Source organism: Eumetopias jubatus, unplaced genomic scaffold, assembly GCF_037043125.1.
Source record: "Eumetopias jubatus isolate StellerSeaLion01/CBP00866 unplaced genomic scaffold, mEumJub1_p1.0 scaffold_8, whole genome shotgun sequence".
In the NCBI taxonomy this organism is placed as follows: Eukaryota; Metazoa; Chordata; class Mammalia; order Carnivora; family Otariidae; genus Eumetopias; species Eumetopias jubatus.
In genome coordinates, this window is record NW_028274814.1 from 80715104 (window position 1) to 80732637 (window position 17534).

Consider the following 17534-nt stretch of genomic DNA (forward strand, 5'->3'; position numbering starts at 1 on the left):
CCATCTTTTTTTTTTTTCTGGATGTGAGGTTGGGCGTTCTCCATTGGTAGCAACTTATAAGATGAGGATTCCCTTTGGGAAACGTTGCCCCCCACCTCCAGTCATCCTCTCCACCCCTAGATCTTGGATGATGATGCACTGTGCTTAGAGAGGTTAAGAAACTTGCCCAAGTTTTCATGCCAGTTAGTAAGAAAAGGAAAATTCAGATCCAGAACTCTGGTTCCAAAGACCCTGCCCTCTTCAAGAGCTCAAACTAGTTTCTCAAGCTAAAGAAAGCAAACTCTTTTCAAAAAGATATGGGCGATTCAGTTAACCTTCTTTAAGTACTTTGTTTCTAAATTTGAAAGTAACACTTGTTTATTTGTAAAATATTTAGAAAACATTGAGTGTTTCAAGAAAAAGTAAAAAAAAAAAAACTATATCCTGGCAATAACTAACTGCTAATATTGGGCAATTCCTTTCCAGTCTTTTCCCCATACAGTTATATATTATCAACAAAATTAGAAGAATACTGCAAATAGTTTGGTATTTTGCTTGCTCATTTAACGTTATCTCACAAACATCTTACCTTATTGGTTTTTATAAATATAATTTGTAATTACTAAATAATGCTCCATCACATGGATGGGCCATCATTTACTGCGTGAGCGTCCAGCTTTTTATAATGATAAACATGCAACTGTTAACATTTTTCATACATATTGGTCCTCATCTCTATTATTTCTTGAAGACAGATAAGGAATAATACCAGTCCATGGGTATGGATATTTTAAGGCATTTGATATATAATGTCAAACTGTTTACCAAAAGGGTTCTATCTCGCAGCAGAATGGGAGTGCTTCCCGCAGCACCCTCACCAAGACTGAGCGCTAGCACTGAAAACCTGGCTCTGTTCTGCAAAGGGGCACCCCAGGATGCGATCACACAGGTTGCCTGCGTCCACCGGACCGCAGGCGGCCGCGCGGGACAGGGAGGCGGATTGCGAGGACCCCGGCGGGACATGAGACGTGATGGGGGCTTGAGACGAGGCAGTGGGGATGGAGGAAACAGGAACACACGCACGCGACCAGTAGAACATTCGATGCGGAGGAGGGGGTCGGTGCTGATAACTGTGCGCCGGGCGGGGTGCTGGCCAGGGTGGAGGCCGCGTGTCAGACTCGGGCCTCTCCGCGGAGCGCTCGGCACCCACCCGTGAGGTGGCCGAGGCGCGAGCCCCTCCCACCCCTTTAACAGGGACACTCCCCTTTAAGGCGGGCGCCCGCGCGCACCCGGCCCCGCCCTTCGGGGGCGCGCGCGGCGGCCGCGGCGCCGGCTCGGCCGGGAGCGCACGTGCCGGCGCCGGGCGGAGGAGAGGGAGGCGGGAGCGGGGCCGAGGGAGGAGGGGAGGCGCCGGGGGCGCGCGCGCGCGCGCTGGGCGCTGCTGGGCTGCGGCGGCGGCGGCGGCGGCGGCGGCGGCGGCGGCGGTTACTATGGCGGAGTCGGCCGGAGCCTCCTCCTTCTTCCCCCTTGTAGTCCTCCTGCTTGCCGGCAGCTGCGGGTCCGGGCCCCGGGGGATCGAGGGTGAGTCCCGGGCCGGGGGGCGTGGGCCGGGATGGAGAGGGCCGGGCGAGGGCGAGGCCCCGCGCCGCGGCCCCTGGCTACAGCGCGCCCCCTCCCCACGCGCACAATATGGCCGGGTGGGGGGCGCGGAGGAGTCGGGGTGACCCGTGGTCGGCGTCCCCAGACTTCCGAGGCGCAGCTGCCCAGCCGGGACCGAGCTCACGCAGGGCCCCTGGGGACCCGAGCCCTCTTCCAGGCGGAACTGGATTCGGGGAGCTCTCAGGGTCGCGCTCCCAGCACCCCCTTGTTCCATAGAGGGGAGGGCAGGCTCCCTTTCCCGAGATTTGGAGGTCCGTGCTTCTGCCTCTCAGCATGTCTAGGGGCGGGGGTCTCCATTCCCTCCCTCCAGATGCTCTTGGGGGGCGCCTTTTCTCCCGCCAAGATTGAGGGGCTCAGACGATGGGTCTTTGCTTCTCCGAGGTATCCTGATGTGGCGAGCCCTTGCGCACCTCAGATGACAGGGGAAGGGGTCTCTAACCTTTCCTTCAGGACCTGCACTTGGGGTGTCTCTTCCCTTCCCTCTGCTTCCTCCCTAATGTTCTGGGAAAGGGAGTCACATTTCCCCTACGTGCAGCCCCCTTGAGTTCAGGGGGGCAAAACCCCCCACATACACATGCCCTGTGGAAGCTGTTTGGAGGAAGGGAGACCAACAGGCCCCTAAACGTTTTTGGAGCTTGGCTTTGAAATCTCTCTAACCCTAGGAAACCTGGTTCCAGAACGGTTAATCTGCATCTAGGTGTATTTGCTTTCCACCTCGCTTCCCCCACCCCACCCCAGGGGGCCCATTCAGTTAATCACTTTGTGGATGCCTTTCGGGTGAAATCCTAGAACCTCCCTCCAACCCCCAAGATTATCTAAAGATCCCACCACTGGACCGACTCCCCGGCCCTTGGTCAGTACTTATTTACCTTCCCACACAATCCCTTTTCCCAGCCCTGCCCCCCACGCACTCCCCCACCCTCACACACCCCTTACCTTCCAACCCCCACAGCCTTCTGCTCCCTGACACCACCCCCACCCTTCTCAGTATAGAGGTGGGTACCTTTCTGTGGGACACTCGACTGGGTGTGTTGTTTATGAGGCTTTGGGGGCTAAGACGAGCAGATGAAACCCTAAAATATTTAATTTAAGAGACTCGTCTGAAATGTGTTTTGGCATTGGGGTAGCAGATGAAGGTTATATTTGGCAGTTATATTGAAGTGATTATTGACCCACAGATGGATCTGGGAGAGACGATCAGGATTGTATTCGCTCCCCGATGTACAAAGCCTGGGCTTTGACTTCTCAGCAGCCCTTAACCTTCCAGCTATGGGAGATCAAGTGTGTGTTCTGTGGCTCTCCTCTCTACTAAAAATAATGATTCTCAGGTGGGTTCAGGCTTCTTTAATAAACCAGACAAACAAGAAAAGACATCATCCTACTTTGGAGTCTCCAAAACAAGTTCATTATCTCCAGCTTTGATATTTGTTCCCAGTGGTGTAGTCTGTGCAGTGGGGTCTTTGTTCACTGGCTAATGCTTCTGTTAAGCACCTCGTGTGTGTTCCTGGGTCTCGCTGCTCTGTGCATGGGTAATATGCCATGGGGTCTGATAAACATGGTGAAGGTCTATGAACATGGGCTGACGGTTGTAAAATAATGGTTTTCGTGAATAATGTTTGCTGGGCCTTATTATGGGCCATGTTTTTGGAATGTGCAACAATGTTATTTCTCTAGTAGGATAGTAAATAAGGAGACTCAGCCATCAGGTTTGTCATTTTGTATGTGTCTGAATAAATCTTTACATTCTTTCCATAAAATTTTTTATGCTGTCCCTAATATAGTTAAGATTTTTAACAGCCATTTCCCTGTTGATTTGGTGTAGTGTCTGTGGGGTTTTTGTTGTGGTGAGCCTAGTTAAAAATGTTTAATTGGTAATCCAGCTGGTTCTGAATAGGGCAGAGTTCATTTTTTTGTAACCTTCCTAAAATGGATGTTTGTTAGGGTGAGGATGGGTGGGCATAATAGGGAGTTAGTTTCTTTTTTTGGTAAATTGGAAATTAGGTTGTGTGTCCAGCAAACATTCTCGAAGGCCTTTAAACTTCTTGGCCAGACACTACAGTTTTTTCCGGGACACATGTAGTTGCCAATAGTGCATGCTACAGAGACCACTGTTGCAAAAGGCTTAAAGTAAAACGTCAGTTCTGGGAAAATAGAGGCTGTGGGATTAACAAGAAGTTGATTGCTTTCCTCCCCTGCACTTCCTCTGTGTGTTCCCCTAGGTGAGCTGGAGGAGTGGCTGAGCCAGGCAGCCCTAATGGTTGGTACTTGGACATGACATGAGGGCAGCAAGGGATAGGTGTTCTATTAGTGCATTAACTGCGACTTAGTAAAAGGCCAGTGACAAGGAGAATGAGTTCTAGGTTATAAACAGCATCCACTTGATAGGTGTAACAGGTTTTAAGGCCTCGCTTTGGAATTTTCACATCAGTATTTAAAAATGTAAACTTGCATTAGTAATGGGAGAACATGACATACATTTCTTAAGACAAAAGCAACAAGGGAGACGTTTGAGGTTCTGATAGGAACATTTTGGATTTTTGTGAACAGACTTAAAAATCTAATTTCAGGCCAAGTCTTGTAATTTTGTTGAGTGCACATGGATTTGAAGTACAGGGAAAGTGAACTCTTGTAGAGAAAAAGAGAATCTCTGGTTGATTTTGTTAAAAGAGCTCCTGGAACAGATGTGATTAAAACATAATAAAATGGCTACTCTGGTTAAAGGTTGGAGCCAGATGGAGGGAGGAGGCCAGATCTCAGCCCCAGAACTTTGCTCCCTTACAGGTTGTCCTTGAACAAGTCACTTGCTTAACCTTTCTGTGACTGCCTCAGTTTTCTCTCTGTAAAGTAAGGAAACAGCCCATGTAGTTCTTATTGGGACATTTGTGAGACTAACTTACTGATAGCCAGTTGGCTGGGAGGTATTTTTAGACACAGTTTCTGACTTCAGGGAACAAGCAATGTTGGGTTACTTTTTATCTTATGGAACAGAATAACATACTCTTGGGATTGATAGAAGCACCACAGGCCACAGCGTGGTTAATTTCTTCTGATTTGTGCATTTTTTTTTGTAGACCTTTTCAGATTTCCTCAAGTTAATTTCTGTCTTTTGACAGGCTCTTACATCGTAGACCGGGCAGCGTACCTGTGCTAATCAAAGACAGTCTGGAGGGAGTGACCTGCTTTAGGCTTTATTGGTTTGGCAACGTTTTAATTCTTACGCAACTCTGGGTATGTTTATGGCACTATGTAAATGTTACATAAGAACATGGAGGCTGAGAGGTGGCTGGAATGGTGCCTGTGAACACAGGAAGGTTAGACTGAGGACTTCATCCGAAAGGACCTTGGGAAGCTGCAATCAGCACAGGAAGAAGCTGCACTTCATTTTCCTCTAAAAACCTTTTTAGATGATTGTGTCTTTCAGGTGGACTGCTGTGTTATAAATAGGTTTATTCTCCACTGGTGAGCTAATTGTAACCTTGCTACCAAAATATGAATCAGTAAACGAGGAGACGAGGAGCCGTGCTGCTTCTTTCAGCATGTCCTGTCGAAGCTGCTTGTTGCATTTTGGAACATGAGTTGCGTTGCAGTCTGCTCTCATAACTCAGGAGTACAGGGTGTTGAGGTGGAATGGAATTCTCAGTTCATGGTGCTTTAGATCTTCTTTATTTTTGAAGGTTAAATTAGAATACTGATGTGGCTCTTTTGTTTTAATTTTGAAATCCTTATTGTTTACTGTTCAGTTTTTGCTCAGAGCAGCAGTGAACATTAATTCTGGAATCCCGCCTCTTTGTCTTGTGTTATTTGTCCGTTACTGTAGGAGTTGATGTAAGAGGGTCTTATCTCATTTTCCTCTCTGTGTTTATAAAAAGAAAATCCTAGAGCCCTCTTTCTCAGCTATCCCTCTGACGCTGGAAGTGCTGCTGGCATCCGTGGCCCATCAGTTCCGCCTGGGCTGGGAATGCTGAGGCCTCTGAAGGAATCAGCTCCTCAGACCCGCAGTCTCCTCTGCATTTCTCCCCCTCTGTAGGCACCGCCTCGTGGCCAAGTTCCAATACCTACCTGCCTGCTCCGGGTTTTTGCTCTCCTCAGTGTCTCTCGCACATGTGGTTTGACCTGAGCTTGGGCTCCCGGAGGCACCATCCCTGCTCTTGCCTGTTCCCTCTGCCTGCTGGCTTCTCCATCAAGGACACCTGTAACACCAAGCAGAAATACTATTTCAGAATGTATCTCTCTTTCCCTTACTCGGTAGAGCTGCCAGCATTTGGTTGAGCCATGGTGTTTGCATCCCAGACAATCTGACCTGCTCTCTGTGTTTCAGAGACAGTGCCACCTCAGGCAGCTCTGGGGTTCTTTTTGGTTTTCTTTCTTCTCTCTCCACTTCATCCTAAGCCTGCATTTGTCTTACCAAATGTTTTGAATTTAACATAATGAAAGTAACTGCCCTTCTCTTTAAAGTGTCAATCACCCCTGATATTTACACAATTACATATAGGAGATTTCTTTATTCATTAGGTTGGGTATATGCCTGGAATGGTTCTTGGCTTGGGGAAATAACCCCGAGAGAACAAGATGGACAAACTTACAATAGCAGTGGCTGAGACTGAAGATAAGTAAACACAATTCTCAGTCTTAAGTGTTCTGGAGAAAATAAAACAGAATGATGTGCTAGAGTGTGCTGAGAGCTACCTTTTCACATCTGTCTCAACTTTATTTTTTCATCTGTAAAATAAGGCTAATATAGTCAAGTGTCATTATTCGTGGTACTTAATGTTCTATAAAGTCGACTGGAACACTGGATTAGCAAATACTGAACCACTGCTCCTAGGGGGAAGATGGGGTTAGGTTCCTATGAGCCACTGGTCACCACCTCTTCATCGACCAGTCAGTACATAACCTTGCTATGTGTGTGTTTCTGGTTAAAGACACCTTATTTAATATATATTGGTTAATTAACCTTGGACTTAAGGCCAACAGCACTGTAGTGAAAGCCTGAACGACACTTGACTGATGGACATATTTTCTCTGCAAGGTACATCACTGTCTCTTTGAGCTTGGGAACACCGGAGAGCATTTTAGCCCTACTCTTGGGGGCCATTTTAAACAGTGAAATCCCCAGCACCAACACAAAAATGCAAAAAGGTGAAAAGCAAGGCACAGAGTAGTATACTATGAAAAGAATACATATTTACAGTATGAAAGCTGACACAGGAAGGCAGAGCATTGTCACCTTGTTCACCATCAGCTGGGGACATGTGCATTGGGTGACTCCCGTTTTTTACCACTGCACATGTCTGTGAATGACCATGAAGGCACAGGGTACTGATTTTGGGGCTACAGATAAATTTTAATGAATATGGAATCTATGAAAGATGAGGATCACCTGTATTTTGTTAAAGCCATACACAGATCATTGTGGCAGAGATAAAATTATATGGAATTCCAAGGATTCCTAAATGGTTTCACTGAACCAGAATTTGAATATAGAGAGAAGTCCCATTTCCAGTCTGTAAATATGTAGTTATCTGAAGTAAATATATATAGATATCTATATATAGTGATCTATATATATATATAGTGATATATAGTTATGTAGTGCTCTAAGTAAATATATAGTGATCTGAAGATTCCTTTAACACATTTATTGAGCACCTAGGTTCTAGAGATACAACAGTAAGCAAAAAGACATACAAATGCCTTCCTTCAGGGCACCTGGGTGGCTCAGGTCGTGATCCCAGGGTCCTGGGATCGAGCCCCGCATCGGGCTCCCTGCTCCGCGGGAAGCCTGCTTCTCCCTCTCCCACTCCCCCTGCTTGTGTTCCCTCTCTTGCTGTGTCTCTCTCTGTCAAATAAATAAATAAAATCTTTAAAAAAAAAAAAAAAGATGCCTTCCTTCATGAAGCTTACTTTCTGGCAGGTGAGATAGATAATAAATAAAATATAAGGTGATTCTGCCTACCGCAGTCCACCCTCTGCCCCCTCCCCCCAAGATTTCCTGCCTTTGGAATATACCGACTTCCAGTTGTTAAACATGAATCTAGGTACGCCTTGGAGGGATTATGCAGATGTGATTAAGGTCCCAAATCAGTTGATCTTCAGCTAAGGGGACTGTTGTGATAGACCTGACCTGACTATGCTAGCCCTATGAAAGCAGTTTTCACAGCTGATTGCAGAAGAGGAAGTCAGAAATGCTCCAGCTAGTTTGGAAGAAAGTAAATATCTCAGAGCTGAGAGTGGTCCCTGGCTGTCGGCAAGGAGGTAAAAGGGGACCTCAGGCTTCCATCCACAAGGCAGTGGAGTTTGCCAACAACCAGTGAGCTTGAAAGAGGTCCCAGCCCTGGAGGAGAAGGCAGCCCTGGCCAACACCAGTCACGCTGTGCCTGGACTTCTGACCTACAGAAACTGAGATAGTAAATAAGTGGTGTTTTTTAAAGAGAGAGAGAGAGAGAGAGAGAGTGTGTGTGTGTGTGTGTGTGTGTGTGTGGCGGCGGCTCAGATGGATATGTGAGAAGGAAAGCAAGAAGGGAACTAACTACCCAAGATAGGGTACCCAGCCATGCTAGTGATGGACCTCCCATGTGAAAAGTTCTTTGACCACATGTGGCCTTCACCTACTCTGCCAGTTACCTAGAGAGTTGTGACTGAGTGGAGGAGAGAGCAGATTGTGCGTACTTTGGAGATAAGTTTTTTAGGTGGTAACAATGTTTGAGTTGAGGAATTTGAACTGAAGCGTATATTTTTTTATTAAGTAGTTGTGAACCTGCCTTGCCCTAGATCTTCATGTGTTGTCTTGGTGTACATTTGTGTATTACATTTTATAATTGTGGTCGATAAGATTGAATTGTCATCAGTGTTCATTTCTAACATCCAGGACCAAGCTGAATGGTGAGAGGGATACTGAGGAAAGAGTCTGTCCTTGCCCTTAAGAAGTTTACACACAAATTGACTTTTTTTCTTCTTTTTGGAACAACCACAAGACCCTTCTCATGCAGTGGGATGGCAGTAGTAATAAAGGCACCTGGTTAACTGAATGCTTACTGTCTACTCAGGTGTGATGCTAAGGACTTGGGTTATGTCTGTTACTCTCTGCAGCTGCTCTGAGCACTCTTATCCCCATTTTACAGATGAGGCGCCTGGGGCATGGTGAGGTTCAGTGGTGGGCTCAAGGTCTGTCGGACTCCAAAGCATGTGCTCTAAATCCTGTACTCTACCATATTCTACGAGGACTGTGAAAGTAATTTTCTAACCAGTCTCTGCTTCCAGGCCCCCACTTGTTGTCCATTCTATTGCTGGATTTAACTTTGGAGAGCATGGCCTCTGTGTCTCATGATTCCACTGCTTTCATGTGGCCTCCAGGATCAACCCCAGACCCCTTAGCCTGGCATCATGGTGCATCTGATTTGGTCTCGTCTTCCCTACCGTCCTTGCCTCTGGCTGGAACCTTGCACCTGTCCGTTCGCCGTGAACCTAATATGCCTTGTGTTTTGCTTGGCCTCGGCCTTCTCTTCTTAACCAAAGTGACCATCCTCCAATGTGGGACCGTCTTTGTCCTGCCTTCCCCTGGTCCATGGTTCCATCCTCTCTGCTCTTCTCTTTGGTCCATCTGCTCCTCCCACTCTCCCAGCCTCTGCCCTCTAAAAATGGATGCTCAGAACTGGCTTATTCTTCTTTCTGTGGCTTTGTCCTGTCACAGAGCCTTGCACATTTTAAGTACTTAATAAGTTTGTTTAATTGAATTCATTCAGTTCTTTTCCATCCTCTCAGCAATATCCTAGGTAAATAATTCCAGTTCTGTCCCTGCTGTACTTTTAGTATCTCCTCTTTATGCAGTTTTTATCCTAGTCACTCAAAAATGCTACAAACATTTCTCAGTTACTTGGAACATGATAAGCTCTCTTCCTACCTCACCGCTTTCATCTTTGTTTTATTCTACCACCTACCCATTTTATTCCAGCCAAATGCACTTGATCTCAGCCTCATTAGTTTTATTCTCAGCCCTGGCTGATTTTTTTCTCCTTCTTTGTCCCAGTTGCCTGAAACCATTCCTATTCCTCTTCTCACTCAAAACTGTGACATACACTGTCTCCTCTCCACTCATCCATAGTATAGTAAATAGGTCAGGAAGCAAATACAAAATGCCACTCATAAACATCCTCCCCTGCCCTAATGAGCCACAAATACGTCTATTTAAATACAACAAAGAGAGAAAGCAGAATGGTTTTACATGTTCATTATAAACTGTAAGTAAAGGAGAAGTACCAAGATACTCCTAGATAGTCTGAATAGGACTGCTGAGTCCATACACTTGGGTCCTAGGAACACCAGGCACGCTCCGTAGTAAGACGCCGCTCATTCTAGTTTTACCTTGACATTCTCCTGGGCAGCAGGTGGGCCCTTGCTGAGATATTCAGGTATTTACAGTCAGCCATAAATTAAGTTGCAGTGACAGGTCTCCTTAGCATAAACATCAAACGTCTCTTTTGAGTGAGAACAAAGCTTTCATTCTCCAGACCTGAGGCTTAAGGGTGAACTTGTTTAAACAGCTCTCTAGGGTTGGGTTTGTCTCCAAGTAGAATGTCAGAAAGGCAGTTGGTAGGATAGATAGAGTGTGGAGCTGGCTTTTCAAACACCTTTCTCTTATGCAAACCCCATTCCAAGACCTTTTCCCAGATTGAAATAAAATACCAAGCTTATCAAGTGTCTTATTGTTAAATCTCTGGGCTTTTTTTCCCCTCCTCATACAAATAGCTTCCTTTATTAAGTCGGTTACATTTTTTTCATAAGTGCTTTTTACCAGTACATTTTTTTGGTTTTTTAGGTACCACCCAGCTGCACGTGTAAAATTTGACTTTATTTTGGCACTTGGATACTTGAGAGGTTTGGTTTGGTTTTGTTTTAATGTATTTTTAAAATCTAATTTTGATGATTGTGAAGGGTGAAAATGTAACTTGGGTCTTTTTTATGAACCAGTAGCATCTAATTGCTTTACTTTAACGTTAACGTGCTTCTACTTAGATTAAGAGGCTTGGCTGCTGACGCATTGTCAGTTCCCAGTTACTGTCTCCCCTCGCCCCTACCAGGGGAACCAAACATTACCTTTGTTTTGTGACACTTTAGTACCAGATGCCATTTTTTAACCTGATTCAGGATTTTCCTAAACATTTTGGCAGTTGTCTAGATCAGTAGTTACTGAACAATATTTTTCTTTTTTCTTTGTCTTTTTAAAGCAGTGCAACCCTTTAAATGTACAAATGTAGAAACGTATGTACAGCAGATAAAATCCACTCTGGCAGAGCCCCCTTCCCTCTCAAGTTATTAGGCTGAGATTTATTAAACATAGTACTATTTGCTAGGCACTAGACACCACTGAGAAAATGGTGAAGCAACGCAGGGCAGTGGCTCCCCCCTGGTGGAGCTTAAGGGTTCCTGGGACATCTTGGAGAGCACAGGGATTCAGGAAGAATACAATCTGAAGAACGCTAGACTTCCAAGGATTTTTTTCCTTGTTATTTATGTATGTATGTATGTATATAAATAAGTGATCTCTGCACCCAACGTGGGGCTCAGACTGATGACCCTGAGGTCAAGAGTTGCATGCGCTACCACCTGAGCCAGGCACCCTGAGTTTTTTTTTCCCCATGCATGCGTGAGGTGTTTAAATGTTTTTGTTTCATAATGGAGATTATATTATACATATTGTTTTCCAAAGATGTTTAATTTTTTAAAATTGTGGTAAAACACAGACAACAAAGAATTTACCATTTTTAACCATTTTAAAATGTACAATTCAGTGGTGTTAAGTACCTTCATAACGTTATCACCACTATCTCGTTCTAGAACTTTTTCTTTACCCCAGAGGAAACCTAGTAACCCATTAAGCAGTAACGTTCCATCCTCCTTCCCACTCCACTCCCCAGCCCCTGACAACCACTAATGTGCTTTCTGGATATTTAATATAAATGGAATCATATAGTATATGGCTGCTTTCACTTAACATAGTGTTTTCAAAGTTCATTCATATTGTAGTGTATATCAATAGTTTATTCATTTTTATGGCTGAATAATACTCCATTGTATGAATATACCACATTTTGTTTTTCCACTCATTATTTGATAGACATTTGGGTTGTTTCCACCTTTTGACTATATACATAGTGCTATTATGAACTTTCGTGTACTAGTTTTTGTTTGAACATTTGTTTTCAGTCTTTTGGATGTATACCTACAAGTGGAATTTTTGGGTTATATGGTAATTCAACATTTAATTTATGGAGGAACTGGGCGCCTGGGTGGCTCAGTTGGTTAAGCGACTGCCTTCAGCTCAGGTCATGATCCTGGAGTCCCAAGATTGAGTCCTGCATCGGGAGGAGTCTGTGGGGAGTCTGCTTCTCCCTCTGACCTTCTCCCCTCTCATGCTCTCTCTCACTCTCTCCCTCTCAAATAACTAAATGAAATCTTTAAAAAAAAAAAAAATTTATGGAGGAACCATCAGCTGTTTTTCGCAGCAGCTACACCATTTTATGATCCTGCTGGCAATGTATGAGGGTTCCAGTTTCTCCGCATCTTCACTATCACTGGGTATTTTTCTTTTTCATTTTCTTATGGCCTTCCCTAGTGGGTGTGAAGTGGTGTCTCGTGGTTTTGATTTGCATCTGCATTTAAAATTCATTTGCATTTGAGATGATGTTGGACATCTTTTCATGTGCTTTTTGGCCATTTGTGTATCTTTTTTGGAGAAATGTCTATACAAGTCCTTTGCCCATTTTTTAATTGTTTTGTGTTGTTGAGTTATGAGTTCTTTATGTATTCTGAATACTAGGCCATTATTAGATCTATGACTTGCAAGTATTTTCTCCCATTCCATAGGTTGTCTTTGTATTCTCTTGATATCGTCCATTGATGCACAGGTTCTAATTTTGATGAAGGCCAGTTTATCTATTTTTCTTTTATCACTTGTGCTTTTGGTATGCTATCTAAGATAGCACTGCTAAATCCAAAGCCATAAAGCTTTACCCCTATTTTCTTTTTTGAAGTTTTAGAACATAAGTTATAGCTTGTATATTTAGGTTATTGATCCATTTTGAGTTAATTTTTATATATGGTGTGAAGTAAGGGTCAACTTCATTCTTTTGCATGTGGAGATCCAGTTGTCCAGCAACATTTGTTGAAAACTAGTCCTTCCCCCTGAACGGTCTAGAAATTCTTGTCAAAAATCAGTTGATCATAAATGTAGAGGTTGGTTTCTGCACTCTGGATTCTATTCCATTGATTTATGTGTCTGTGTTTAATGCTAGTACCACACTGTTTTGATTGCTGTAGCTTTGTAGTAAGTTTTGAAATCAGGAAGGGTGAGTCGTCCAACTTTGTTCTTTTTTTTCCCCCTCAAGATCATTTTGGCCCTTCAGACTCAGAGTTGAAGTGTTCTATCCTAAGGAAGCTGTAGGGGGTTTGGATAAGGTCCAAGGAAGACTAATTAAAATAATCATGCGTTGTAATAGGCTATTCTTATCAGTTTGGCTTCTCTGATGGATGCTGTCATCTGGAAGGAGGAGGGCTGAAAAGCAGTTTATGATCAAATTGTAAAGTCGTGAAGAAGAAGGGCTACGCGAGCTGGTTTGGGCACCTCATCATGGATACTATAAAGTTAGAAGGTTGCCCAGTGAGGTTTGGAAGAGGCAAGTTTAGTATACCTGAACAGGACAGTGCCCCATTCTGGTATGAAATCAGTGAAGCTTATTATCCTCAAGGAGCGATTAATATAAGCTAAAAGTCATAAATACTGGAGCTTTAATATGTTTTAGAACATCTGTGGATCTTTATCTGCCAGGACAAATGTGGATGTTTTGCGGCTTGCTTCTTACCTTTTGAGGTTGGTCCCACCACCCTGTGCTCTCCCACACCCTGTCCCCTGGAGATGTGGTCTGGGGCAGAATAGTGGGCTGAGTGGCCGTGAGTCTCTGCCCGTATGGTGGCTCTTGGGAATTCCCACGAGCCACACCCTTGCTGAGTGTCCTCCCAGTGGCTCAGAGAGAGGACCCAACCCCAGCGCCCTGCCTACGGTGGGGTTGTCTCTGCCGAGGCCCAGCTGTGTTAGTGCTTCCGTAACGTGCAACTAGACAGAGGCTGCCCGAGTTGGGACTTGTTGGTCTTCCTCAAAACACAGCCTCTCTCATGAATCAAGTTTGCATCTACATCCTACCACATACCACCTTCTAATCGTATTTTGGAGCCACACTCAAATCCTGCATAGGTGGTTTTGTTTTTAGTTCCGGTTTGACTGACTTTTAATAACAAAATGCTGTGCTAGTGGGAATTTCATTCTGACCATTCTTGGGGGGGAGGGGCTGAGGGAGAGGAAGAGAGAGAATCCTAAGAAGACTCCACACCCCCAGCACGGAGCCTGACGTGGCACTCGATCCTACAACCCCTAGATCTTGGCCTGAGCCGAAATCAAGAGTCGGACACTTAACTAAGCCACCCAGGTGCCCCCTGGTTCTGACCACTTTTTAACTTGGTTGTGTCTCAAGTGATTTTGTTATTCCTCTGTGATTGGTTTTCCAAATTGTGTTATTTCTACTACATAACTCCTTGGTTGTGGAATACAGAGAGTTTTAGGTATATATTGTTTATATGCGTGTGTGTAGACTGATTTAACCTGATGAGTCACTATGAAGTAGATTATAAAGGGCTATTAGCATTCATTAGTCCAGATTTAGCTTTTCAAAGAAATTGCGATTAGGTTTATGATTTAGTGTACTAGTACATTTACAGTAAATTCAGATGTTTTTATAATTTTATTACTTATTTTGAAAAATGAATATTAACGGAAGACTAGCCCTAATGTCTGTCTTTAAAGTTCAGGAAAAAATATATAAAATTTAAAGCAGAACTTCCCAGTGTTGGATCAGTGATCCAAACAATGTGAATTTAAAAACAAACTGGATTCAAATTTCAGCTGGAGGACTTTAGAGGTCATCTAGTTCATTGCCTTCTTTCTGATGAATCATGAGGAAAATGAGGCTCAGAGAGGTTAAGTGACTTGCCCAATGCCACACGGCTAGTTACTGGCAGAGCTGAGACTAGAATAGCAGTTTCTTACTGTAACTTGCTACTTCCTAATTAGTGGTTAAAGAGACGTTTTGCGGGTGCATGCCCGTGTGTGTGTGTTTGTTTGAGTCTTACATTTAGAGAAGAGATTAAAGTTTATTGAGCACCTATTTGCCGAGCACTTTTAAAATGCATGATTTCATACGGTTCTTACATAGTCCTGTAAAGTGATTATTAACAGTCCCACTTTACAGATTAGGAAACCAGGGTGCAGGAGGTTACTAACTTGCGCAAGGCTATGTGATTGGTGTTAGAGCTGCTACTTGAGCCTTGGGTCTTTCTGACCTGTTCCTGCCACCGTGACCCTGCTGTGGCTCTGGCAATAAGTAACTGAAGCCTTTTCAGGGGTGTGGGCAGTAGTGATGGTTATCTTTTTCAGACTTCTTCCTCACTCTGTAAACTGTATGGATGTACACAGATGTGTGCAGAGCAAGTCCTTCTCCGAATACTCAGCGCTTAGCGGATGTGTGGCTAATCTTCCTACCATCTCTGTAAGATAAATGGTATTTTCTGGTTAGGCGGCTGAGGCCCAGATGGATTCAGGGACTTGCCTAACCCCTTATCACAAACACGCACGGCCCTGCTCCCAGTTCCGTTCTTCACCCCGTCTCACATAGATTTCACCACTTTTGTTCTTTCCTGTCTTACACCAAGATTGTTGAAGTACTTCCCAAAAATAATGAGCCACGTGTGGGTGTGTTCTCCAGAATGAATCACTGTGAAAGAGGCCATGAACCAACGAAGGGAGAGAAGAAGTATCTGGAATCAGAGGCTCTTGGCTCTCCTGTCTGCTAATTGACAGACTCTGAAGTGAGCTTTTTTTTTTCAAAAGGCGGCTGCGGGTCTGGCCTGTGTGTCCCACTGTGCTCAGAATAGCCCTCTTAGAGTTACTCGTTTTCCCTTCTTGCTTCCCAAAATAGCCCCAATGCTGTTCTCTTTGCTGGATGTCATGGCACATGTATTGAGAGGTGTGCGCTCCACGGGGAACCCCTTTGTGCATGAATGTCCTCCCTGACGCAAAGGGCGGGTGGGGGGGCATTAGCTTCCTTGGATTACCGGTCAGGACTGCAGCGTGAGTAAAAGGTTTGGCTCGAGTATTCAGAGAGTTGCAGAAGTAAATTTGAGTTAGCAAGAAGAATAAGAGAGGGAGCAAAAAGAGGTATTTGGGGGGAAATGAAGAGGTTTCTTCGCCTTTCTTGTGTCTAAAAAGGACTGGAATCGAAGTTTAGGAAGAACTGACTTTTAAAATTGCTTTTATGATGTGGATTCTAGTCTAAAGGGTACCTGCTTTAAACTTCCTGCCCTTAAAATAGAACACTACCCTCACCCTTCAGCAGGTAGCTGCGTGTTTTGGAATTTCTCCCAGAAGAAAGGGCTGTCTCTGATCAAAGGCCTTACAGTGAAGCTCCACAGTGGCGTTTACCTGTCCGTGTGCGCTCTCCTTTGTTTCTGTGGGTGGGAATGGCTACGGAGTGCGTCATTTATAAGCCTGAGGAAGGGGGCTTGGGCACCGGAGATATTTAGAATCTGCCTTTGGAACTGAAAAGCCGAGAGATGCCTTCCAGGGTATTGCAGGAAGAGACAAAGATAGACTGTTTACAGCCTGAAGGGGTGAGTTTCAACAGGCTAGTTTTTCATGGGATTGGTCATAAACGTCTCTTCTCTGGGGGCCTTGGTTTGAATGTATTCCCACTTGGTATCCAGATAGTATTCACTGAGTGGCCAGTATGGGACTTGGGTGGGCTGCCCCCTCCATTCCCCGACAGGCAAATGCTTCATTCAGCAGCGAGTCCCAACCCAAGTGTCCTCGTGGCCACAGCCATACTCCTGCCCGTTCTGAGAGGTCAGGGCTGGGTTAGGCTCATGGGAGACAGTGTTGGGGAGAACCGACTGCTGCTGTCTGTGCTATTCTTGTTAGATGGATAAATAAAGGATTTCAGATTCCAGGGCTGCTGAACTGGCTTTCAGAGGCACCAAATTCATTTACAGTAATTTCCTGTCAACAGTGCACACTTATGTATAATACACACCCAGCAGAACTCATTCGTCCCAGACATGATTGCACACACTGCCTATTTGGGGGGAAAAGAAAAAACGCGTGCCTATGTGTGTATATATGTATAAAGCATATTTATATATATTTGTATATTTTTATATGTGTATATATTATATATGCGTATATAATGTTTTCAAAGTGATATCCAGGGACCTTCCAGAGTAGTTTAAATTTATTGAACACTTTTTATGCATCAGCTCATTTGATCCTCACAGTAACTTTATGATGTAAACATTAATGTTATCCTCGTTGGAGGTTATTCTTTTTGCGCCTCATGAGAGGTGCACCTGCCATGGACTTAAAGGGAGGAGGAGGGTGTTGGACTAGTGGGCGGGAAGCTTTTCAAAGGAAGTGATGGTCAGGCTGAATTTTAAAGGATTTGTGAGAAGTAGCCAGGAAAAAAAGCATTGCAGCAAAAGAATGTGTGAGAGCATGCATACTGCATTCAGCAAACTATGGCATGCCTAGTGCCCAAGAACGGCGATGGGATTGAGGAGCCATCGTTGAGTGAGGAAGCCGGGGCAGTTTTGGAGGGAGGATGTAGGGGTGGGGCAGGAGGTGGTGTCCTGTATCCTCCAAGGGGCAGGTGTCTTCCTCTACATTTAAAGGAAAACTTCATTCCCAGCCACAAAATATATGTGTAATGAGTCTAAGGCAAAGTTTGAAAGGGGGTTTCTCTGTTTCTCATGGGCATTAGATAGGGCCACTTAGAAGAAAATGGTGGAGCTTGGAAGCC

The 17534-nt window shown here is 44.6% G+C and overlaps 1 protein-coding gene across 4 annotated transcripts in view; it reads left to right on the forward strand.

The window, feature by feature from the left end:
- The first annotated feature begins 1419 nt into the window (after window positions 1-1419).
- ACVR1B (activin A receptor type 1B) overlaps window positions 1420-17534 on the forward strand; it is a 32682-nt gene continuing 16567 nt past the window's right edge. The window contains exons 1-2 of one of the 4 annotated variants that reach the window (XM_028125581.2): window positions 1481-1560; window positions 2817-2966. Coding sequence is in view for 2 of the 4 variants with exons in the window: in XM_028125580.2 (XP_027981381.1) it covers window positions 1470-1560 (91 nt within the window). In the remaining 2 variants the exon portion in view is untranslated. Of the gene's footprint in view, window positions 1561-2816; window positions 2967-4763; window positions 4867-17534 lie in introns of those variants that run through there. The other 3 variants (XM_028125580.2, XM_028125579.2, XM_028125582.2) reach the window with 3 other exon arrangements.